The 26429-nt window shown below is 34.6% G+C and overlaps 2 protein-coding genes across 7 annotated transcripts in view; one reads left to right on the top strand and one right to left on the bottom strand.

The window, feature by feature from the left end:
• Positions 1-2815: 2815 nt before the first annotated feature.
• Positions 2816-17679, top strand: LOC128211425 (alpha-centractin). Its single transcript, XM_052916199.1, has 11 exons — positions 2816-2937; positions 6403-6467; positions 7283-7358; positions 7684-7809; positions 8471-8595; positions 9873-10089; positions 10489-10581; positions 12476-12650; positions 12962-13023; positions 13331-13371; positions 14176-17679. Exons 1-11 carry the CDS (start codon positions 2890-2892, stop codon positions 14276-14278), a joined length of 1131 nt encoding a protein of 376 aa, XP_052772159.1. The 5' UTR covers positions 2816-2889; the 3' UTR covers positions 14279-17679.
• Positions 17680-17963: 284 nt separating this feature from the next.
• The window catches only part of LOC128211359 (huntingtin-like), a 69555-nt gene continuing 61089 nt past the window's right edge, over positions 17964-26429 (bottom strand). For 4 of the 6 annotated variants that reach the window (XM_052916064.1, XM_052916061.1, XM_052916063.1 and 1 more), the window contains 6 exons: positions 25898-25918; positions 24191-24258; positions 23523-23655; positions 22718-22880; positions 22305-22465; positions 17964-21126 (listed from right to left, as the gene is read on the bottom strand). In XM_052916064.1, coding sequence (XP_052772024.1) covers positions 20928-21126; positions 22305-22465; positions 22718-22880; positions 23523-23655; positions 24191-24258; positions 25898-25918 — 745 coding nt within the window. In that variant the 3' untranslated portion in view covers positions 17964-20927. The remainder of the gene's footprint in view (positions 21127-22304; positions 22466-22717; positions 22881-23522; positions 23656-24190; positions 24259-25897; positions 25919-26429) is intronic. The other 2 variants (XM_052916066.1, XM_052916065.1) reach the window with 1 other exon arrangement.

The raw sequence follows: 26429 nt of genomic DNA on the forward strand, positions 1-26429 counted from the left end.
AGGGAAATTGGAGGAAGTTGAAAGAAAAGGGAGAAGAAGATAGGGAAGATGGGTCAGAAAGAGAGGGAAGATGGAGAGAGGGAGAAGAAGAGAGGAAAGACGGAGAAGAGGGAATAGGTGAGAGGGAAGGTGGAGAAGAGAGATAGAAAGAAGATGGAGGAGAAGAGAGGGAAAATGGAGGGAGGAGAAAGAAAAGGGAGAAGAAGATAGGGAAGATGGAGAAGAGGGGTCAGAAAGAGAGGATAGACGGAGAGAGGGAAGAAGAGAGGGAGAAGATGGAGAAGAGGGAGAAGAAGAGAGGAAAGATCGAGAAGAGGGGTGAGTGAGAAAGAGAAGATGGAGAAGAGAAAGAAGAGAGAAAAGATGGAGGATAGGGATAGAAGGGAGGAAAAGAAGAGAGAAATATTGAGAAGGGAGTAGAAGAGAGGAAATATGGATAAGATGGTGTAGAAGAGAGGAATTATGCCAGATCATGGGTTGAAGAGAGGAAATAATGAGAAGATGGAGTAGAAGAGGGAAAGAGAAAAGATGGAGTAAAAGAAAGATGGGAGAAAGAGAGGATAGATGGAGGAGAAGGGTGAAAGAATGACAAGCGAGAAGCAGAAAGAGGAGAGGGCGGACAGATATTTAATAGGAAGCAGGGGTAAAAGAAGGTGAATGGAGAGGAGATCAAAAGAAAATAGTAATAAAGAAAGTCGATTGGATAGTTCTCGTAACATGCGCGACCACATACGCATGTACGATGGTGGCTCTGAGAGCCAAATGGAAAGACAGAAGAGAAGACAGATCTCGCACCATGCACGACCACACGTACGAGCGGTGGCTCTGAGAGCCGGGTTCGAGAACCAGCACCGCTAGTTCCCGTACAAATTGTTCCAAGATTGAAAACCCTGGTTAATTGTTTGTTATAACGCAAAATGTGGAGGTTTAAATGGCAATTTTCTATACCACTTTCCGTGGAAATGTTGTGTCAACAAATGCGCGCAGTTATAAACAGAAAACCTACATGTTAAAATATCCTAATTTCATAGCTTCATTCTGGAAAGATATTTCATAAAAAGTGAGTAAGTTGTCATATTTTAGCGATTTAGTTATATTTTCTGTGTTCCGTTTTTTCTTCTTCATTCTATTTTTATTATTTATAAGTGTTCTATAAATAAATGTATTATCATAATAGCAATTATTTTCTATTTTGGTAGCGCTTTTAGCCATAACAATGAAAGGTGCGAAAAAGTGGCCATAAATGGAAACATATTTTAAATTAAGGTTGTATGATGTTTACAATCGTCATTTATCAGTATACCCCGGTTTGAATACATATTTGTTTTCATAATAAAACATATTTCATCTCCATACAAGTACTCACAATAAAACAAGACTTTTCTGAGGCATCGCATTCGTATTTTGCATCTTGCTTTTTTTCTTTTCATGTCTTTTTTTCTATATAAAAATAATTTCTGTTCTGTTTTTTAGTAAAAAAGTCATAAAACATATTTTATAAAATATTTTTTAGATTAATGTAATTATCCTGCTGTTCATGATAATTAAAATATGTTTATTTCACATGTATATCTGATATAAACTTTTATACCATTCCAAATGGTTTTAACATCTTATGAAGATGTGCCTCACTAATTAGGATGTACAGTGCAGGTTGTTCTATGATGGCACAATTCCCCTTAATGAGCAGGATGTACAGTACGAGTATGTTCTTTGACGACACAATTCCCCCTCACTCAACAGGATCATCATCTCCAGTGATTGTATCACTGCGCAGGGAGTATACTCGCAAATGGTTGAAACCGCATATACATACGCAACAGGCAGGACTGACTGTTTTTCAAAATTAAAGTTCCACTATTCCCTTTTTTTTTGAAAAGGATAAAAACCTCTCCAAGTGACTAATATTTTATATGTTGGCTGGGCCAGAGCTGATTGGAAAGCATCCAGGCTGGTCTGGTCAACAACGTGTTGTGGCAACTTGTTCCAAAGCCCGATGGTTGCGGGAAAGTGATGGATATTGTGTAATATCTACAATGTTAAAAAAATGGTTGGTCTTGTGTTGTTGCGCCGGTGTTGGGGATGTTCTATTTGAGGTCGATAAGCATGTCGGTGATGCTGCTTGTTCGGGCTAAGTCATGTTTCACGAATCTTGCAGAACGACGTTGAACCATTCCTAGTTGGTTGATTTGACATTCAGAGTGAGGGGACCAGACATATGAGGCGTATTCAACAGAAGGTCGAAAGTACGTCTTGAAAGCATCAGACTTGGTGCTTGAGGTAATAGATCGTATGTTTTGAATGATGAGGGATATGGTGGAATTGGCTATTTTGGTGATGTTATTAATGTGGTTTTTTTTCAGGAGAGGTCTGAAGAAATGGTAACACCAAGGTATTTGGCATGATCTGCGGTGTTGAGTATTTTGCCGTGGATACTATAGGTGTTGGGGATAGGATTTCTGTTTGTGGAGATTTGGATGACTTCACATTTGTCAGATTCGAAAGCCATCTGCAAATCATCCTTCTCCCAGGATTACTCCTGCATAACTTCTTAGTAAACTTAGATATTCATTTTCTGTTCGACTAGTTTTCATCTTAACTTCAAGGTTTTTTTAAAATTATTTCTAGCCCTCTATACATTAAAAAAATAACCATTTGCATGTTTATTTTGAATAACTTAAACAATTAATTTATTAAATGGATAAAACAAATAAAACTAAAGAATTTTATACTGTTGCAACCGTTTCGACTCAAATACGTTTTGACTAATATGAAACCCAGTCAAAGAACCAGTCTGGATAATTTACCTGGCGACTTCCGCTTCCGGTTGATTACAGTTTTGCAGTATATTTTTGTAAATCTAATGATTTTGTAGAATTTAAGCGTTTCATGGAGTCATACGACGTGATTGCAAACCAGCCTGTTGTTATTGACAATGTAAGATTAGATGTCATTGACGGAAAATCTTTGATACTCTGTATTTTAAACAAATCTGCTTCGGAGACTGTAAAATGAGTCATACTGGATGATTCTCGGAAATTGAGTTTATGATTCCAATTCATCAATAGTTAGAATGAACAAGAACAAATCGAGCTGTAATTGATAAAGTTCATGAAAAAACAAAAGTGTGCTGGGTGTGGGTCTCGAACCTATGACTGTCAACACACATGCACTCGACCGACTAAAATTAGGGGTTGACTGCAAGCTAGGTTGAGGCTAGATCAATCATTTACCTTTTTTGCTAAAGGTGTATCATTATACTATCCATTTTATGTGCGAATAAAGGAAAATTCTCGAGTGTCAACCCTGCATCAAATACTCAATATTATAATTTTCAGAAAATCCTTGTACAACGCGCATTTATATATAAAGTGCAGGGTTAAACATAGTTCTTAGTCATGGTGTCTGGAAGTATTGTTTTTAAAATTGGGCTGTGTCTTTTGTTCATAGTCTCATAGTCAATGCTGTAATTTTTTAATCAATTGATAATGTCGAAACCAGGATACTTAGGTAAGGCCCATTCCCCGCTATTTTCGGAGCGAAAACAAAACCACCGCATTCACTCGGCACTGCGAGGCCACCTGAAAGGTAAAAACGCATCCCATTTCCCTCGCTATCCCCAGTATACCCCTGGACCTGGGGGTGGGGGGGCGTGTTTGCAATTGACTGGTGCATAATGCAAGTATTTTGGCATTTTTAAAATCTGATTTAAAGAGTTTCATGTGGGGTTTTTTGGTTCAGGATTGTCCACGAAGTGGTCGCCTAAAATTACCAGACCTCGCCCATTTATATCATCAAAGCGACATTGACTTCGCCGAAAATTTTAGCACATTGTAAATCTGTCAATCAGGGAGCAGTGCTCCAGCCAGGATTTGAAAAGGGCAGGGTGGAGTTTTGAAAAGGGCAAGCTACATGAGTCATATAGGGGCGATCGAGGGTGGTTGTGAGAGGGGTCCACCCCTGTCACAAGGGGTGTTTTGGGGGGTCCCCCCATTTAATTTGTTTTGTTTTGATACTCAGTTTAAATCATTTTCCATGATTTTCAGACTTTAACAAAATGGGTTGTTTTTCTCTCAAAATTTAAAAGGGTGTGTTAAAATATCAAAATTGAAATTTGTCTTTTTGTCTGTGTTAGTATGATTGTACTTTTCTGAAGTCTTCTTTCAGGCAATGTCACATATTTCTCCTAAATATCATGTAAAATGAAGAAAAAAACAAAGACAGTTAAACATTTGAAGCAATCAAATAAATAAATGCACTAAAAATGTAGGGGACGAATCTTAGTTTGGTACGAACGGGATTGGGTACGAATGTTATTTTCAGCCTGGCTGTTATTAAATTGTCTTTGGTAAAATTATGTTTAATATTTTGATGTTTTAGAATAAAATGACTATAAAATCACTGCCCTTGCTTATAAAAATACTTTATAAAACATAGAACATGGATAAAATAACTCGGAAAATCGTTCTGACAAAATGGCGGTTTCGGCGAATTTTGACATGATCGTAGACATGATAGGTAAACGCTGCATATGGAATCAACATATTTTTATGGGTGACAAAGAAATTTTCATCATGACTATTTAACAAATAAACTTTCAAAGTATTAAATTGTGTTAGCGCCACCTTTCTTATGTTTACATATCGGCAGTGACCGTCTGCTTCAAATCAACAATGTTTAAAATGGCGAGTCTCGTCTGTACAATACAATAAACAATTATTTTAAAAGATTTAATTGTGCGTGACAGCATTTTTCACCATCCCTTCTATCGCATTTTACGAACTTTCATCATTGATTCAACGAGTTCTCAATGTATATTCTGATTGGCTGACATTTAATAGGCACGCCTCCTGCCGATGTTTCCCTATTTGGCTCTTCCTAATTATAGGATTAGTAGATGACCGATTATGAATACACAGGTTGTCTGCTCACTACACAAATACACAGTTAGCTGTCATATGACTTGGTCAAGGCACATGGTAAGATGAAAGGGCAGTACGGCATATTTTAAGCAATCAATGGGGGCATGGTGACACCTAGCGGGAACACTATTATCATAAGTATTACGTAATTTGTCTCAATTATAACAGCAGATTAAGGGCTGTCAATCTTTTATAATTTCAATAGTAAAAAGGGCACTAACTGGATATTTTGGCGCTAATAGAGCATTTGTGAAAAGGGCACTACTCAAAAAGGGGGCAGGGCGGAAAGAAAAGGGGCACGGGCGCTGCGCCATTGAAAAACGGGCTAGCTGGAGCACTGGGGAGTATTTGGCCAATGTCCCATTAGTCAAAACATCACAATAAGCCATTCATACAAATTGGTAATCTCCTAATCCGATAATTGGGCCGTGTCACCAAAACATCGCCAGTAGGCGGAGCTACTGAATGTTAACCAATCAGAATGTACATTGAGAAGACCCTGATCAAATGATATAAGTTCGTTAAAATGAGATAGAAAAGGTGACATAATTATGAAAAATCGTGTCAAGCATTAATGAAGTAAAAAATAAATTAATATATGTATTGAATAAACAATGCAAGGCATTTAAACATTGTTGCTTTTGAAGCAGACGGTCATAGCCATCTCGGGCCATCGGCAAGTAGGCGCTAAGAAAATCAAGAACATGGCGTATCACCAAATATTTGATTGGTTTTAGTGAAATGTTCATGATAAAAATTGATTTGTAAACACAATTTTTTTTTTTTTGCTTTATGTACAGTTTACTTACAGTAATTTTCTCCTGTCATAGTTACGATGTCAAAAAAAAATCGGCGAGGTTGCCATTTTGTCAGAACAATTTTCCGAGTTAATTTTTCAACCCCCCATTATGTATTGGTAAATTTTTCATCAAGGACACTGATTTAAATGTCATTTGGTTCTTAAATGTCAGCATATTTAAAAATATTTAGCCAGAGACAAGTAAATAACAGCATAGATGAATGTGACTTTCGTACCCTATCCCGAACGTACCAAAACAAGATTCGTCCCCCTACTATATTGACAGTTCATTTATAAGGTCATTTTGATTATTTCAAATCCTTAGCTGTCCTTTTTTGTTTCATTTTAGATGCTTTTTTGAGATAAACTATGTGACATTGACAAAAACACTTTTGCTGAGCCAAAAATGATACATTATTTTTATTTTGAACATTTTATATAGTATAGCAATCAATTTTAATGTGAATATAAACTTAGGTGAGTGGTATGGCATAGTTTTTGTATCAGGTGTTACGAAAAGTATCACTTCTCCCTAAAGTCTCCCCACTTCTCCCTAAATTGCCTGAAGGGAGAAGTCACTTCTCCCAAAATTTTCAGCCTAGTGCCCTGGTCTTGTCTTCTTCTAACACTATTCACTACAGAAGTTGTAATAAATATAAATAATGAAATATATATTTTCAGGGCTCTGGTATCATCAAAGCTGGTTTTGCTGGAGATCAAATTCCCAAGTACCACTTCCCGAACTTGTAAGTAGAAAATAATATAACCATTTTTAACTCACACTTCTTAATTCAAACTTTTAGTATGCCTGTACATGCACACAAACCTTCCAAAACGGTGCCTGATTAAATTAGCATTAAAATTATGGAAAATGCAATGATTTTTGAACCTTTGAGTATCAAAACGTAATAGATTTAATCAAAACAGCCTTTTAAAAACTACGCATAAGTATAATGGACATGTAAGTATTAATCAGTTAAATTTTGGAGAGTTAAGCCTAGCCAATTCAAGGCAGCGTTATACTATCCCATTCAATTTTAATGAGAAGTCGCTGGCAGGGAGTGGTTTTTGTTTGCAACTGGGTTAGGGCCTACATGAGTAATGATTACTTAACAATACTTTGAATACTTGCTGTTGACATGCTTTTTATTGGTAAATACACTTATATAGTATTTGTATGAATATTCCCCAGAAAAGTATCATGACGTAAGAAATTCTTTGGGAAAAAAAAATCTGCTTGTAATATACAGTTTGGTTCAAAATCTTTCCTGAAACTCTGTGCTTAGATTTTTTATCTCATGTATCAACTCGGTATTATTTTATCTGTTTAGTCCCAACCCTTATAGTCTGAGTTATTGAATGTCTTATACATGTCAGTTTTGCCTTTGTTCAGTAAAGTAAAGAACTCAATTTGTTCAGTAGAGTTTACTTACAAAGAAGAAATACTTAGTCAAAGTTAGTGATATTTTAATCCATTTATGATTGAAATAAGTAGTGAATAATTAGAATATACTTTTGTGACTGACCCTTATGTAATCAAATCATTACTTATATCATGCAGTGTTGGGCGGCCAAAACATGTGCGAGTTATGGCCGGCGGACTTGAGGGAGATATCTTTCTGGGACCAGATGCAGAGGTAAAATCAATTTATATTCAACTTGATAGGAAAGTACAGTTCTATGACCCAAAGGTCTTTACAAAAGTGTTTGTTGGAAAACTCATACCATCATTTAAATTTTTAAATTTATAACAAAAATATGGATTGCAGATGAAAGATTTACAGTTCTAAAATATATGCTTTTAATTCTATCATTGGAAAAACTCTTCTTGGAGAATAAGTGCATGGTTATTTTTATTCCTTGGTTGAAAAATCAAATTTGAGGACCTAAATCTATCTATCAGATACTTTGAATTATGTAAACATCAAGAAATGATTTAAATTTTGTTGATTTCTTGTGTAGGAGCACCGAGGTTTGATGTCAATCCGGCATCCGATGGAACATGGCATTGTCAAGGATTGGAATGACATGGAGAGAATATGGCAGTATATCTACTCTAAAGACCAGCTACACACATTCTCAGAAGAGGTCAGTAGGATATTCAGAAGTTATTTTTATTAGTTTAAGGTTAACAAAAAAAATCATTTGTTTCTGATTTCCCAACCTATCCCGACCGACCCTAGATTTTTATTGCCATTTTTATGACCTATTGTATATATTTTTGAAATAATTTTTTTTTATAGTTTATAGCACAGGAGAGACACATCAATGTACCGAGACCTAATGCAATAGTTTTCAGTGAGAAAATGATGTTAAGACATACTGCAGTCTGTGGTAGAACAAAATTGAGAAAAACATTTTCTTATTAAAAATCATTTTGAACAGCTTTATAAATAAATAAATCATGTTATATATCATGCTCATGTTTCTGAGCAGAAGCTAGTTATGGGAGACCAACATAAAAAGGTCCCATATTGTGTGATACTGCAATGGGGCTTGAGTTTAGCAAAATTTAATATTCTGTCCGTGACAAATTGTAATCATTTGATCCCAGTTGGTCTCAAAACCATGGGTGAAAAGTTTTAACAGCACACAGCCACATGTCTCTGAAGATGTTGAAACTTTTTCATTTAGGGGGAAATTGTTTAAAATAAAATTGTTTTTTTTTAACTTGAATATTTATGTGATATAAAAGAATATTTCTATTATATTTATTGTAGTATTAATGGATGTCTCTTCTTTTTTTCAGCATCCTGTATTGTTAACAGAAGCCCCATTAAATCCTCGAAGAAATCGTGAAAAGGCTGCAGAAATATTCTTTGAAACGTTCAATGTTCCAGCCCTGTTCATGTCAGTGCAGGCTGTACTTAGTTTGTAAGTACTCTATGAGGGTTATCATGGCTTCTAAAAACCGAAAATTTGTCGGTCTGGACCGATTTTGACTTTGCTGGACCGATTACAGTCACAGAAAATGGCTAAAAAATCAGTCTGGAAGTTGTTCATTTTCTTTTTAATTTCAGTCCAAAAGTAAGTAAAGAACTAAGAAATTGCAATATACAAACAGTGTTTGTCATACCACATCCCCAAATACCAGGGGACATCCAACATTGTATTAGACATAGGTGTTTAAAAATGATTTTTGCCGAACAAAAATTAGAGGACCAGGCCCCAATATCACGAAAATACTTAAGTCAAATCTCAAACTCAGTCTCAACTCATTTCACCATAAAAATACATAATATTCTTCAAAATCTTGCATATTTTATACTTTTTTGAAAACGTATTTTCTAATAGAATGTGTTTATATTTGTTTTTGTCAATATTTCAAAGAAAACTAATTCTAGAGCATAAAAAATACTTAAGTATTTTATAAAGAATACAGAATTCTACTCAAATACATTTTTTTGCTGTAAAATATATTTACCTGGGAATTCGACCAAAGGCTTGTACTAGCGTATTCTATGATAGAATGCGCTTATAAAACTGTAAAAAACATATATGATTTGTAATAAATTTGAATGCCATGTGATTAAATGAGTTGAGACTGAGATTGAGATTTGACTTAAGTATTTTCGTGATATTGGGGCCAGGTTTATGTTGTATGAAAGTATAAATAATTTGTACAAACATACTGGATCTTGGAAGTAAACATAAAATCACTGTAAATCTTCTGATGTGTATCACAGCAGTGTTGTTGTTTTTTCTGACCACTTTAGGTTGGAAGCTAGGTCTAATTCCCTATGTTAGTGTTCTAACATGTGCTTTTTTTTCCTAAATGTGGAAATAAAAGTCCAAATTTTTTTTTTGAAAAATGTTAACAAATGTGTATTGTTAAATTATCTTCTATTATGTGATTCTTTTTTTATTTGTATCTATTTTTTAAATCATTCTAAAAATTACTTCTTAACAAAATTTCAAATTTTATTTGGGACATTTTTCCGCAAACAGAAAGGCTCTCACCCCCCAAAATTGTGACAGACACCTTCATGCAAAATATACAGCCATTTATGTTGGCCAGTAATTCACCGTCTGTCAAATGTACATGCACAATTAAGTTTTCTTCATTCAAATATTGGCATGATGGCATTTCCATTTCCCACCGAGCATGCATCTCCTGATCATTTGCTAATAAAGTCATATTTTGTGACCAGGTATGCTACAGGGCGGACCACGGGGGTAGTATTAGACTGTGGGGACGGTGTAACCCATGCGGTACCAATCTATGAGGGATTCGCAATGCCCCACAGTGTGATGCGGGTTGACATAGCTGGGCGGGACGTAACTCGGTACCTCCGACTGCTCTTGAGGAAGGAGGGATATGATCTACACACATCTGCAGAACAGGAGATTGTCAGAACTATTAAAGAGGTTTGTTCTGTGAAGAATACTAAAGAAGATGCTTCTAGGATATTTCATGTAAATTTAAATGATCAAAATGGATATCTTGGCAAATCTGGTTAAAAGAGTATTCAAAAATTTTGTTCTGTAATTGTAGTGCTCTGAACTACTTACAGAAACCTGATATAATGTGTTAAAAGTGAGAGCATTCTAGCCAATAGTTCTTCAGAAGCAGCATGCCAATATTTGTATGTTCTTATCACCAAAATTAGACTTTAGACAGGATAAGCAAGTCTGAATTCATATTGTGCTTTAAATAATCGAGAAATACAGCAAGCGAGGAAAGCCTTTTACCATACCATGGCTTGTGTTCTCATTCTAATTTTGTATTTTAATTTTGTATTCTAACTTTGATTACTGTACTTGCAGAAAGCGTGCTACCTGTCCATCAACCCATTGAAGGAGGAGTCAATGGAGACAGAGAAGTCTTCCTATATGCTGCCTGACGGCTCATCTATAGAGGTGAGCGAGAAAGACTCTCAGAAATTTGGAGCAAAGTACCTGTGGTTTATCATTAAGACAACTCTCCTTTTCTGTACACTCCTTTATAGCTCCCCTATGTAGGTGAGACAGACTTATAGATTTACAACAAAACATCACGATAAAAAAGGGTTTTTCTTTTTAATCTTTTTTCCACTGCCTGATTGATACTCAAGTGGTTGAGTTGTTGTATTGTTTGTCATAAATTTGATGTCCTTCTGTAATCGGTTTACTTTCAATTTTCATTGTATATTATGAAAGGAGTTAGTTTCTAGCGAAATGAACACTGGATAAAATCTTGTGCAATTTAGTTTGTAACTATTTTGTGCATATTGTTTTTAGCTCTACTGGCCCTTGGCCAGTAGAGCTTATGCGATGGTAATGTGTACGTAGTATGTGCGTCCGTGCGTCTGTAAACAATTGCTTGTGATCACGATACAGTCTTCAGTTTTGATTGTATCTTGATGAAACTTGTACAGTACCTAGATATCCATTAGAGCTCGGTTCCTTTCGAAAACCAGCCAGATCCGCCCATGCATGCCTAGATTATGGCCATTGATAGTATAAAAAAATGCTATTGTGTAAACACTAGCTTGTGAACACGATACAGTCTTCAGTTTTGATTGTATCTCGATGAAACTTGTAAAGTATCTAGATATCCATTAGAGCTCGGTTCCTTTTGAAAACCAGCCAGATCTGCCCATGCATGCCTGGATTATGGCCCTTGATAGTATAAAAAAAAATGCTATTGTGTAAACAATTGGTTGTGAACACGATACAGTCTTCATTTTTGATTGTATCTTGATGAAACTTGTACAGTATTTAGATATCCATTAGAGCTTGGTTCCTTTCGAAAACCAGCCAGATCTGCCCATGCATGCCTAGATTATGGGCCTTGAAAGTATTAAAAAATCAGTTCGTCTGTAAACAATTGCTTGTGAACATGATACAGTCTTCAGTTTTAATTGTATCTCGATGAAACTTGTACAGTATTTAGATATCCATTAGAACTCAGTCCCCCCAAATATTTTCAAAATCTTCTTGTTTCAAACCACAAGGCCCATACCTTTGATATTTGTTGTGGAGCATCATATGATGCAATTGAAAACATTTGAAATAATGCCCCTTGGGCAAAAGCTGGCCCCACCCCTTTTGACTTACTTATTAATTTTTAAAGCTACAGTAATGAAATTTTGACCATGTGAACACTTTTGCAAACAAGCATTAATGTTTTCCTCGGATGTCCTTGACTTTGACCTTTGACCGACTTTTTATTTTTAAAGCTACAGAAATGAAATTTTGATGAGTACAGTTTTGAAAGCAAATATTTTTTACCCTCAGATTACCTTTACTTGGCACATATTAAAATAGTTCATGCAACTAATCTGCTTACAACACCTCCTGTCCTCAGATGTTGAACGTGCAGCGTTTTCAGCTAACCCAAACACTAAAAGTGAACTATATATTTGTTGCCTATTACTCAAACGTACATGCTCTGGATTGAAAATGACCACAAGAGCCATGCCAGTAGAGCATAGGCCCTTTTGGGCCTCTTGTTATCATGACCAGATAAGTGATGATTTTGAAGGGCAATTATGAGTAACTCTATTCTAGCTAAAATATACTCTTCCCATAACAGATTGGCTTAGCCAGTTACCGAGCCCGGGAGCTACTGTTTTGGTCAAACGACGATTGTTAAGCACATCCATTAGTTTTTCATCTATTCAGGCAAAAGTACATATATACTTTTCCTTTTACAGATGGGTGCAGTCCAATACCAAGTTTTTGTTTCAGCCCGACTTAAGCGGTGACAATAGTGAAGGGCATTCATTAGTTATTTATCTATTCAGGCTTAAATATGCTCATTCTATTGCAGATCGGTCCGGCCCGTTACCGAGCCCCAGAGCTTTTGTTCCGGCCCGACTTGATAGGTGACGAGTGTGAGGGCATCCATGAAGTTCTTACCTACTCTATACAGAAGTCAGACACCGACCTTCGCCGGACACTCTTCTCCAATATTGTCCTGTCTGGAGGATCTACACTGTTTAAAGGTATGGTAGTTTATTTCAGTGGTGCACACATCTGTGTTAAGAGTAAATGTATTTGAAGAAAAACCTATATTTAACTTATAGGTAGTATGTCAATGACTGTCTCTTTAATGTATTTAACATAGTGAATAACAAAAAAGTTATACTACCGTACATTGTTTCATGTTGTGAGAGGTGTTATATTTTCAAAGAAAATGTTCAATGGATGTTGTAAATAAAATATTTTAAGTTTTGCTTTGTTTCTACTATTAAAATTAATTGATTGTTAAGATGATTTACAGCTAGTATAAAATGATTTTTATTTGGTGTTTCAGGATTTGGAGACAGATTATTAAATGAAGTTAAAAAATTAGCACCTAAGGATATTAAAATCAGAGTAAGTATCTTAAGTTTTAATAAAATTGTTAACAGGAAATTTAATGGGGCGAGTGGTGAAGTGGTAGAGGTTTCTGCCTGTCACATCACTGTTTATGGTTTCAATGCCCATAAGGGGGAATGTTGTCTTGGCCTCTAAAAAGGACACCATTTGTGGTTTCTGCCCAGGATTTGTGAGTGATTCATTGCAGCTTTCAGCTTACAATGGAGCTAAAACAATTTAATTAAAATAGGATTAATAAATCAAATGTTTAACTCTTTTGGAATGATAACTCCTTGAATTAATGGATAATAACTTTGTTTTCCAGATATCTGCACCACAAGAAAGACTATATTCCACATGGATAGGGTATGTAGAGAAGTTGGGGCTTACATCTATTATCTTTACAATACGGTGGTGTTATGTGAAATACTTTTTTATGTTAATTGTAATATAAAAAAATAACATGCAGATACAGCCAAGGTAGGGACAAAAAGAGATACCGGTATTGTGTTTTTATAGATCACAATAATTTTATTTGTGATGTTAGGCAACAGAAAACATTTAGTGTTTCTTCTAGACCTTTTGAACATGGTGTTGCGCGTAATGGTGTTTAGACTACCTAGAAATGTTTGTGCTGGAGGGATACATTCTAATGTTTATTATTGTTGAAGTTGTAAGGATATATTTCATTTTCCAAAAACAGTTGAAAAACACCCTTATAAAAGACATTTTTTAAATAAGTGCCAGTTTAGTTTGGAACAAGGTTGGTGGGAGGGAGGGGTGGGGGGTGCACATCCAGTTTAAGAAGTCTTATAAATGCATTACCAACAGATGCCAGGGTAAGCTTGTAGAAGATGATATATCAGATGTTCCAAGGTGCTCCTTTAGGAAATCATTCATAGAGATGCATCATGGTTTAGAAAAAACTTAACCATGCACGCCCTTTGTCAATCCTGGAAGGTTGAGAGTGGTCTAGTGGTTGAGGTGTCCGCCTCTCATCCAAGAGGTTGTTGGTTCATTCCCCATCAGGGTTACTTTCTCATAACCTCTCAAAAAGACACAGTTCTGGTTTCTGCCCAGAAAATTAACTTTATCAGTTTCCGTCACAATCAAGCTTAAATAAATAAGTATAAACCTGGAAGAAACGCTAACATTTATACTTTTTTCCAGAGGATCAATTCTAGCATCACTGAGCACGTTCAAGAAGATGTGGGTATCCAAACGTGAATACAATGAGGAGGGCGTGAAAGCCATCCATCGGAAAACATTCTAGTACACACCTCACCGCCAAGTGTTACGAATGGAACTCTGGCTTACCAAATCAACTTAGGACCTTTCATTATTTATATTTTTCGTATTTTAAGTGGATTTGGTTTGTGGTTTTAGAGATATGATGAGGCTGTATTCAATATAATTCTTATCCTTATATTCAAACATGCCTCAGTGATTCCATTCAGTCTATTGGTCGGTTATTTTTACTGTCCAATAAAATCACTCAGATACTGCTATAAGTAATATATTTATGTTAGATCCAAGTTGGTTATCGAATACAGCCGATGGCGGTGATGAAGATGATCGGCAGAAAGGGATGGAATTCTATTTAACACCAATCAATACAGAGCTGTCAGGCACCTGATTCTTTATAATTGTTATCAGTGTTTTATTAAGAACAGAAGTTGTTGAAGTTTACAAAAGTAAAGTAATATTTTCTATTGTTAATTGCCCATATTTGGATTATTTCGTGAATTGAATGTCAATATTCAAGTAGTTAGTAAGGCTTATTTTATGTAAATTTTTAAGTTTGTATAATGGGTTTTTTCGCAATTATTTTAATTGGTAACATGGTATATTTAAAGACAATGGATTGGATTGGGAAATACCTGAACTTAATAATGCACAATGCCAGTGTTGTGGATACACATGTATTTCTTAGCTTGAGTGCAAAACTATAACTCGTAACAAAACATGATTTTATTTATTTAGAATCAGAACATTTACCGGTAGTCGTTTTGTGGACAATGATGTATGAAGAAATAGCTGCTATTATTTATATGAAATCATGTGCAATATCTATCATGACATTAACAGTGTGTGTATACTATGTGATAAATTGCGCCATAAATGCTACGTTGGAAGGCAGTATTTTGCTTGGAATGAAGACTATACAAAAATAATTTTAACATTTTTTCACTATTTTAAATGAAATATAGTGCAGTCTATGCTGCTTACAGAGCCTGGCCTTCGGTCTTTTACCAGAGTTTGATTGAGTTTATTTTCTTAAAACTTTGACAAACCTTTTCGCACAAGTACTGCCTGATGGAGCACTGTCAAAACATTATTTTGGAAACAGGTTTGTCAAAGTAGATGAAGAAACTAATCACCCAATCAAACTACGGTAATTAAACTTCAAGCGGCATAAACTGCCCTTTGTTTCATTTAAAATGGTGTAGAAAAAAGAAAAGGTATCTTTGTTTTAAGTCTTCATTTTAAGCAAAATGTTGTCTTGCGACATAGCATATATGACGTAATTTATCACGTGGTACACACACACTGATTAGGTATCATCATGGCTTGGATTCTTCCTGGTGTGGTAATAATTCATTTATGTGTTCCGATAGCCATGGTACTATATTTCTTGCCTAAAGTTTACCATATGTGTACCTCAAAAAGTTTTGAGTATCGCTGCCACATCAGACACATCAGAATTAGTCAGTCCAAAGTGGTTAAGAAACTTTAATGTTCAGGCAACAATAAATAAATAGGTTGTTTGGCCCGAACTGGCCCACATTTTGAAGGTTTGGTAGATTGTAATTGTTATTTTTTTAACCCTACATTATTATTTTTTAAATAGATGTGATAGAAAAAGACCAACGGAGAAACTTATCAGCTTAAATATAAAATAAAATGAAGACTGGAAAAACCGACTTTAAATATGTTATTACAGTCCTAATATCAAATAAATGGTCCAATTTTTTTATTTAATTAAATGCACATTCAGTTAGTACTGTAGTACTTTAGTTCATACATACTTGGTTAATGTTATGTAAAGACATTTATGTGTATTTTGCGAGTAAGATAGATGAGTGCGTCAAAATCTGTATGAATCTTATACTCATCTTAAACAAGTTTGTGCTATACATGGCAAAGATATTCTTCTCTAAGCTTTCATAATTGGAAACAGGTTATGCAGTGTATATATATATATGAGCAGCCAGGTTTTACTAGTCAACACTGAACGTAGAAATATTTAAGTAATGAAACACTTTATGTATGTTCTTGAAATACTTTGTTCTCAATGCTCTATATTTCTGAATCTCCCCTTTTCTGTGTTACCTACTTCTATTCTGTTATACTCTTTTGTTAGTTCATCTAGACAGCCGCTTCAGAGTCGTTAATGATTTTTGTTTTGGGGACTCGCTGGAGATTATGAATGTCCAAATGTTAAAAAAGTTCCCTTTACACGCAGTATTGTGGCCAACTCTTTTGTACATTATACTTTTCTTAAAGTTTAATCAGTTCAACACCAAAGTATTATTATCATACATGTACTTTTTCAACTGATTTTACTCCATTCTCAGTCAGAACTTATGTTTAATGAGTAGGACGGACAGTGAGAAATTTTGGGCTCCCGTTACCTGATCGTCAATAACCCAGGGGGTACCGGTATATTCATTTTATGCTACAGAATGAATTTGCAAAGCATAGATTTACCTATTTTAAAGCACTGTAAAGAAACCATGTCTGACACAGAAAGAAGCACAGATTTGAAGTTTTGTTTTTCATTTGTCAAATAAAAAGTGATAATTTTGGGGAAGCTGTCTATGAAAAAGGACATGGAGAAACACCCCTTTCATTCACCTCAAGAAGGCTGTCGATAAAACACATAAAAAACACCAATCATCAGATGGTATGGCTGTTTTGGTCAGGTACCGGGTACTAAAATTGTACTCATCCATGCCCTTGTAGTAAAGATGATGGATTAAATGCTTTCTTTTTCTGCACTATACAAACAACATGATGTTAGTAAAATTTAAATACTGCCACTTTAGCTTTTAGCATTTTTATAAAACTGCAGGTTGTAGCATTATTATATATTTAACTGCAGATAGTAACGAAAGCTAGAAGATTCTTGTAAATGAAGCACCAAGTTGAGACTTGCATGTATTTCTTATATTCTTATTGGCATTGACTTATCTGATTATTCTGATGCATATGAAAGTGAAGTTTAATGTTTGTGTGTGGATTATCATTACATGAGGTTCCAATTTCAGATTTTTAAGAAGTAGCGATTCTGTCAAAAAGAAAATCAGTTACTTCTGTGAAACCTATCAATGTTTGCATTTAATGCTTAAGTAATGTAATGATTTCATTTATTGGTTATATTCAATGTTAATTGTCTGATGAAATATTAGTCTATTGTCTGATCACGGATGGAATTTAATTATAAAGAGGATGGAAAATATACCATGATGGAAAACCAGAACTTACCTGTGTACTTACATGTATTTTTTGTAAAGCAAAAATGTCCACCTTGGCGGAGCTGCTACAAATGGGAAGCATGAATATTCTTGTGTATATGTATATTGTGTATTATATCATTCAGTGTGGTATAAATACCTTGGTATTTATATATTATATGCTTCAACATCCAATTTAATAAATGTGAACAAATTATCTTCTGCCTTTGTTTTAACTAAGTTGATGGTGTATGATGTCATGAACAAGGGCCTATTTGAGTATATTATTGTCCAAAATCTGTTTGTAGCTTATGATCCATCAAACCTGGTAATAATGTTTGATCATATATCTTATTATATCTGATAAGTTCGATAATCAGTCCAATCACTACCAGAGAAATATTTTGTAAAATGAGCTGTCCAAGTCACATGACAAATTTCCCCGAATGGGCCTTGGCAATGGATAGCTAATATCAGAGCACAAGAGATATAACACTGCATTAGAAATTTTATTGATTTCTAGATATCATGTTTGCATGGTGACATAACAACAGAAAATAAACAACACAGTAACAATACATCACTTTAAGCTAGATGTATACGAAAAATTAGAATAATTAATAAATAATAACAACATAATTATGCATAGCAAATTCAAAGAACACTTATTAATTTGAAAACAATTATATCTACTTAAAAGGATTCAGCAAAACTGATGAAGAGCGCCCATCAACCTTATAGTAAGACATTGGCATTTGACCTACTGACCCCAAAATCAATCGGGGTCATCATGCTGGCTACGACCAATGTGCATACCAAATTTGATGTCTACAACAATTGTTTACAGGGCGGACCGAGGATTTGACTTAAGGTAACTTAGGGGCCTTACCTTTCAAATTATGCTCCTTCATAAGAACCAAAATTAATTTAGGGTAATGTGTTGGCAGGGGGATTTGAGGGCAGTCAACAAAGAATTTTTTTAATAATTTCTATTCGGAAATGGTGCATTTTGGGCGTAATTAATTACTTTTTTCTCCTATAATGAAATAAAAAGTAAACTTGGATGATTTAATGGGGGCGCGGGATGGGTGCCTATCAAAAAACATGGGTCAATAAATGCAATTATCAAAAAAAATGCATTTACAGTACATCAAAGTGATGGATTCATATATTACCAACAAAATGTTACTGATTCATATATATGTACCTCTGAATGCTCACGCACTCCATCAGAAAACTTAGAGAACGGATTTCTTCATCTAGTAAAGAAAGTATCAGTTTTGCTGGAAAGCATCAAATGTAAACCAATAATGGAGCAGACTCAAATTTCTCAATCAATCTTAGTTTAAACTGTATTTCAAAACAAATTTGAAGAAAGTTATATTTATTATATGCTAAGTCACTCTTGTTGGCATGATGTTGCCCTAGAGTGCTGATGTTGTGGGGAGAACCCTAAAAAAAAACTGCTCGTCGGTCTTTGTGACCAGCAACCAAACTCACTTGGCCCAGGTTGGGAATCAAACCCTTGACCAGTCCACTGTTGTAATGCGACAACCTAAAGTCCCTCATACAAGAATCAAGCTAAGCTCTATTTCATTTGATATAAATTGTGTATTTTACTTTATTTAACGAGTGTTCAACTATTACAGCATAGTACAAACAGATAATAATGATAAACTTGGTAAAATCAAATTTAAGCAAGTAATTTTGGCTAAATGAAATATGATACTAAAACTTGTTAAACCTAAGATATTTAGTTAAATTGGGGCAAGATGGCCATATCATCAAGAATGCTAGGAGCGATTTGTATTGGAGAGAACGATGGTTTTAATACTAGTACTAAGAGTGATTTTATCAGATTCTTAGGAGTGATTTTGTTCTGAGTGATTTTGTTCTTAGGAGTGATTTTGTAATTAGGAGAGGTTTTCAATAGTAATACTAGGAGTGATTTAATGAATAATCCTAGGTGTAATTTCATACTGAGGATAGATTTTCAATAGGAGTTCTAAGAGTGATTTCATCAATGATTAGGAGAGGTTTCTTTCAATAGTACTAGGAGTGATTTTATTCCTATTAGAGATTTCGAACAGTGCAATACTACTGCTGAAAATCTTTCCTTAATACAAAACTGTTCTAAGGGTTCTCGATGTAACATCCCGCATTTCAAAATCTTGGAATTTCAATATCACATTTATTCAAGAAAATGTAGAGAAACTCTTGCTTGAGCTGATTCATGAAACGGAAAGCAACATTTCATAAAACAAAATCAAATCAAAGCAATATCAAGTAAAGCTAAACTGCAAGTAAGCTAATGAAGTAGAAAGAAGTGCTAAATTCAATGTGCAAATCACTTCTCAAAATATTTAATACCGGTAATTTAAATGCAGTTACTTGAACAGGCTATCTGAATAGCAGTGTTAAATAATGCTCATAAGAACTGTGCAGTTACAAACAAAACTCTATGAAGAGTTGAAACTGACTGCCTGAAGGCCGCCATTGATGCGATACATATTGATGTGATACTGTCTCTTAAGTGCAATTCAGAACATTATTTGCCAAAAAAAATATAGAGACTCCTGTTTGCTGGAGTTAAATACTTATTTGTTCTAGGTACTGTCTATTTAACGAAAGTCATATTTAAGTCAAAGACAATTTCAACCTTGTTAAAGAAGATTTAATATAACTTCAACCTTATTAACAACTTATAGCTAAAAACAAAACAAAACAAAACCTAACACAGTCAACAGAAATAATCTCCATGTTTTAAATTAAAATATATAATTTCTTTTAAAAGTTGGATTACACATAGCAATGTATACGTGTATAGCATTATTTTCCAACTGAGCAACATACCACACAACAACCTTTATACTAGATTGGGTATACATGTTCATGTATTTTGATAAAAGCCGCGGTTAGATTTACAACCACTATTATTATCATACATGCATAAGTTCAGCGATATATTTGTATTAGTTTATATAAAATGTTATATGTGTTTTAACATACAAGTTAACATGTATATAAGCACATAAAAAATGTATAAATACTCTTAAAAATACTTTTAATAGACACAATTGGCTGATTATTCAGAATTTTGTTTAAGTTAACAAAGTTAACATCATCATTGTTAACTTTCAAATCTTTTCTGTTTTGAAAGTTAAATGGATACATTTGTGATCTGTAGTATTTCTAACAAGATTTTAGACAACTGTTTCAACTGTACTTGTTTTAATTAAAATATATCAGCACATCATCAAATAGTTCACGTTTAAAAGTTACCAACAATATCGATAATCCCATTGTTAACTTTCACAAAGTTCTCAATCAAAAGTCAAGCAATTGAAGAGTGCACATGATTATAACAATAATACAACGATATATCAAACAAATGCACTCAAACTAAATACTTCAGATTTAGCAATACAAAGTTCTGAAGACTTAGCATTTAAATAAACACTATCCTTAAGATTTAGTAATAAAATCCAGTAGTTCTGTGTAAGGTGACTCCGGCTGGTTGGTCCCTGCATTCTGGAATGTCTGATGGAATGTTCGTCTAGACGTCTCGTCTGAAAGCTGCCTGTAGAAGTCCATGGCGGATAGACAGAACAGGCGCCGATCGACGCTCTCTATTTTGCCCATTCTCATTAAAACATAGGATAACCTGGGAATCTGTTAAGGAAGATTTGTTTTGAAGAAAATCTGTTTATTCTTATTTATTATATACCCATCATAAATCCACACACAATACACACGGCAAAATATGGTAGTCCATATTACACTCCAGTGCAATATTACTGTATTCCACTCTTGTGACGTCACGTCATAACAAGTATCGTTGCGCTATGTTAAAATGACATCATAAATCAAAATAGTGTGTCATTGAAATGACATCTATTTTGAAAACACAAAGTGATCTAACCAGTAATGTATATAATAAAAGGATTATTAGTACTGCGTTTTGATCCGGAATGTCGTATTCGACTCTCGTGGATTTTTGCAGATTTTGATTTCACTAGGCTTGCAAAAATCCACTTGAATCGAATACAACCTGCTGGATCGAAACGCAGTACTAATAACCCTATTTTATCATAGCGCTCAATTGTAAGGACGACTATATGTTGATACGGATCATGCTAAAGTCTGTTTCTAAGTTAAAAACTGTTATTGATGCCATTTTTGGGGCTAAGAGAGCATGCCCATGATGGGGGCTGATAACCACAATCTATTTGGTAAGAAGCAGGGAACCATTTCATTAAGGGATAATAGTCGAAAATTGATAAAACCTAAAAAAATCTGTAGAAGAACTCAATTTTTTCAAGTGTTTTCAACCTGAATTACAACCGAAAGTCAGTTCTTGCAAAAATCTGTATATAGAAAAATAATGAAAATATGTCAATATAATCATTTCATTTTATGACCAAGATCTTTAATAAAACAGGTGTCAACACACACCTTCATCTAAAGAACGCTCTCATTTGCCCAGGAAAAAATGAATTCATTTTCATTTGATGTTTAAAATGCCTTTTCTAAAAGCACAACGTTTTACCAACACAATGAATGTAACTTTTGCCTGAAATGTGACATCTGTATTAAACAACTAAAATCAATGACTGCCCGAAATATGACACATGTAACAAACTCTTGGGTAAAAATCATATTCATTACATGTAAATGCTTTCAAAATTTCAAATTGATGGCTTTATTGTTCATACTGAAAATCTGCATCTCACAATCTTTTACAATAGTCAACTAATTGATGACTGAGTTTTAAACAGTTTATTCTGTCCTCCAAGTAAGACAATTTTCTTATATATTTAACATGCAGCCTATTAAGGATACAGGTTTCTAAGCCAGGTGTTTGTTGACGCACTGATGAAGAAGCATGTTAGCGACCACATCGCCATAGCAACAGGTGTTCTCTGAGTGAAGTTTGACAGGGACAGCATGACCCAGTCCCTCAACAGCCCGTGTTGACGCTGCTCGTGTAAGTTGCTGAATACCTGGAGGGTAAGATTGCAACATGTGTTAAGTCAATTTGTCTATTTAAAATTTCCTTCCATATCAAATCATGAGATTTTTACCAAACAAATATAAACATCTATTCACCTCAAAGCAATGGAAAAGTAATCATCCCTGTTTGAAACATTAAGTATACAGCTAATACATGGAAAAGTCCACTCCTTTATCAACTCTACCTGAAATATAAAATATACAACTAATACAAAGAAATGTCCACCCTATATTTACCCTACCTGAAATACAACACCCGCTATAAGGTGTGGGTAAGGCTGTTGGCTCGAGAGAAACTCCCCGATCACTTTGTTCATGATATCTTGGGCAGGAAAAAAGTCCACCAGGAATGCCGGCAACACTGTCGATATCACCCCTGCTTCGTATGGGTAACCCTTCTTGATTCTGCAATATGGAAACGGTCGTGACATCCTGGGCAAGACAGTACGCACCAGAAATGCCAGCAACATCAGAGATATCACCACGACCTCACACAGGTAAAAGTAACTTACAGTCAAACCCCATTGGTACTAACTACCAGGGACCAGCGAAAATACTTAGAGTCTTGGTAAATTCGAGCAAAGCCGGAATGCTTACATTTAGTATAAAGAAATCGGTCCTTACATCCAGTTCGAGCAAACGAAGAATTAGAGCCAAGGGAGTTCAAGCGAACAGAGTTCGATTGTATTAGATATCATAACAATGTTAATGGTAATATTGAAATGTCCTTGTCAAATGAAACGCTAAATTAAATTCAGTTAAACTTTTAAATATTCTTTATATGAGTGTAATGTTAACACATATTCAAAGCATTGTTGACATATTGCTTAACTCTTCAAGATTTTCTAAAAATCGAGAACTTCCCGGGGCTGTATTCAATAACCATCTAACTTATGTTTAATAATACCTTAAAATCTGAGTGTTTTGATTGGACAGTAAAAATAACTGGCAAATAGACTGAAAAGAATCACCGAGGCATATCTAAGGATAAGGATAAGAATTATATTGAATATTGCCCCTGACCTTTTAGCAAGAGTATACATTTACCTGTCAAAGAGTACGGTGACCCTCTCCATGGCAAGTATCAGGGACTCTGGGTCTTGTAGAAGGTCATTGGGCTCTTCCATCGTGAACGTCTCCTGGTCCCTTGGGCGGGGGCTGTACCCATCATACTGCTTACCTGTGGACCAATTAAAACAGTTTTTACAATAAACATAATGAATATATTACTAGAGGTTACTGTGAATTGGATTTTTCTAATATGGCTACTAAGGGCACTCTGACCTTCTAATCACATATATAGATTATTAAAACACAATGCTTATTAAAGATGCACTCTTACTCCCAAATAGGCAGTACCACAATTAATACAATTGTTTAAATTTACCGAAAAAGATTAATAAATATTGAAAACAATGGTTTTTATGAAGAATACCATGCTTAGTTTGAAAGAAAGGTGCAGAAAACATGGTATCTCTACCTTATGAGATGATCATTGATTAGTGTAAATCTTTTAGCACCCACCAGTCATTTAATATTTGGGTATTTTCAGCTATTAAATACACAGTTACAATCTTGTTATCAGAAATTGATATTTTCCATTAATGAATTATTTAGTAAGAGGGTTTATCACTCAATTTTTGTTTGTTATATTGATTATAAATATGAAAATCACTTTAAGAACTGAAAGTTTTAGTTACTCAATTACAACTCACCTGAGTACATACAGGTGAAGAGCAGACCCAGGGCGGCTAGGGATCTCTGGGGGCTGGGCAGGCACAACCTGTAACCATGGTTATCAAACAGTTACCATAGTGACTCATACATGTACATGCACTGGTTCATTGTATGCACAAGCTGCTTATTTGGAATAAATTGTTCTACTTGGTTTGTTTATGCAAGGTACACTTCGAGTATAAGTTGAAATTACATCTATACACATACAGTCTAACCTAGTTGGCTCGAACTCGCTTGGCTCGAACTGGATGTAAAGAACGGATTTCTTTATACTGAAGGTAAGCATTCTGGCTTGGCTGGAATTTTCTGAATCTCAAGGTATTTTCAGCGGTCCCTCAGAGTTTGAACCAACAGGGTTCGACTGTATATCAAATGCAAATTTACCCAAACTCATATACAGCACGATTCAAGACAGAATTCTGCAATATGTAAATACTGCAAATACTTGAGACCATCAAGAGCAAATTCATTTTATGCTAGACATAAAGTATTAAGGGTAAACCGTAACTTAATATACGCATACAGAAGTTTACTATTTTTTTAAGATTATTAACATTTTAGAAACATGTAACGTTGACTACTGCCTTGCAAAACATACAGTAAGCCGAAACAAGGGTAACATGCAGCTCTTGCATCCATTCTCAAGCATGACAGAAAATCTGCGGAGAATAGAGGGTTTCATGTCTCAAAGATTTACAGATAGCAAGACAATATCTAAGTGACATTGCCGGGATATTTACATTTGCCTAGTATGTTGTATGTAGAGAAAATATTTGACGTTCATTTTGTATGACCCCATGGGTATATAAAGTCATTGTTTATTTCAATATTGCGCTCGGAATAAATAAGCCCGATGTTATTGAATGCTTCTGCTTTCAAACAGCATGAACAGATGAAAAAAAGCTATTAATCCTTAAAGGGACTAGACACCAGATGATACCATCACACGAAAAAAAGAAAATTGTCAAAACTTACATAAAATGGATATTGTTTACTACACATGTATCTTTCACAGTTTTTGCACATTTTTCCAATTCAAAATTGACTGGGGTTGTCTACCACATAAATAGCAGTAGATTTCAAAATAGGGTCGGTATATGAAACTGTACTTGTCACATGACTTTTACATGCTTAATATACACACTTAAGTGTTGTTGTTTTTTGAACGGGTAATTTTAATCATGTAAAATGATGTATTATCCGCCTCATATTAGATGTCATAGACAATTCTAAGCTTGTTTTGAGGAAATCATGTATTTGCCAATTTTTGGACCATCTGGTGTCTTATCCCTTTAACTAAAACCTACATTTATCTGGCTTTTAAGTACAACAATTTTTGCAATGTCACTCAGATCAGCTGTAGCAGTTTTCAATATTCATCTTATCTAAGAAACCATGTAGAAATTTGTCAATCAATCGATAATGAGAGAACCCTTTCATTTTATCCACATGAATTGAAATAAACTAAATTGTTTCATGCATAAAATGCGCCTGAAGATGATTATTGAAAACCAGTCGAAATTCCGTCTTACCAGTCATCCCTAATTGTTGACAAAAATATGTAATTTGTTTACAAACAAAATGAACATGTAATATCCAAGGAATAAACCAAATAAAAACCAACTCCAACACCATTCCCTTTTCTCAAATAAAAGGTTGGAAGAATCGGAAACCAGCATGTTTACCTTTCTTTATTGATTTTCAAGCTGTGAATTTTATCGTAACACAAAAAAACAATATCAATCAATCAATCAATCAAGTATAAGTAAAATACACTGTTTGTTAAGGCTGCACTCTCACAGAATGACAGTTTTGACTAGTCTTTTATTTTTTGTCTCAGAATCAGCTGATTTTGGCATGAATGTCTTAAATTCAATCATATACGATAACTCACAATAAAACATATCTCAATTATTTACAAAACTGCCCGAAAAGTTAATAACGCTTTAAGTCATAAAACAAATATTTTTAAAAGTATTAATTAAAAATTGCCATATGATCATTTTTGAGCAGTCTTATATCACTGGTTTCCAGACATGTACACCAAAATTGGTTAATTCCAAGAAAAGTTGTCAAACGGACAATCTGTGAAAGTGCAGCTTTAATTAGCAGATACATATATCTTTCTTACAAAGCATAATCAAGAATTTAAATAGACTAGCATAAATAATGCAGAGCATGATACAACATTTTAAAAGTCTGTTACACTTCAAAAGA

Source organism: Mya arenaria, chromosome 12, assembly GCF_026914265.1.
Source record: "Mya arenaria isolate MELC-2E11 chromosome 12, ASM2691426v1".
NCBI lineage: Eukaryota > Metazoa > Mollusca > Bivalvia > Myida > Myidae > Mya > Mya arenaria.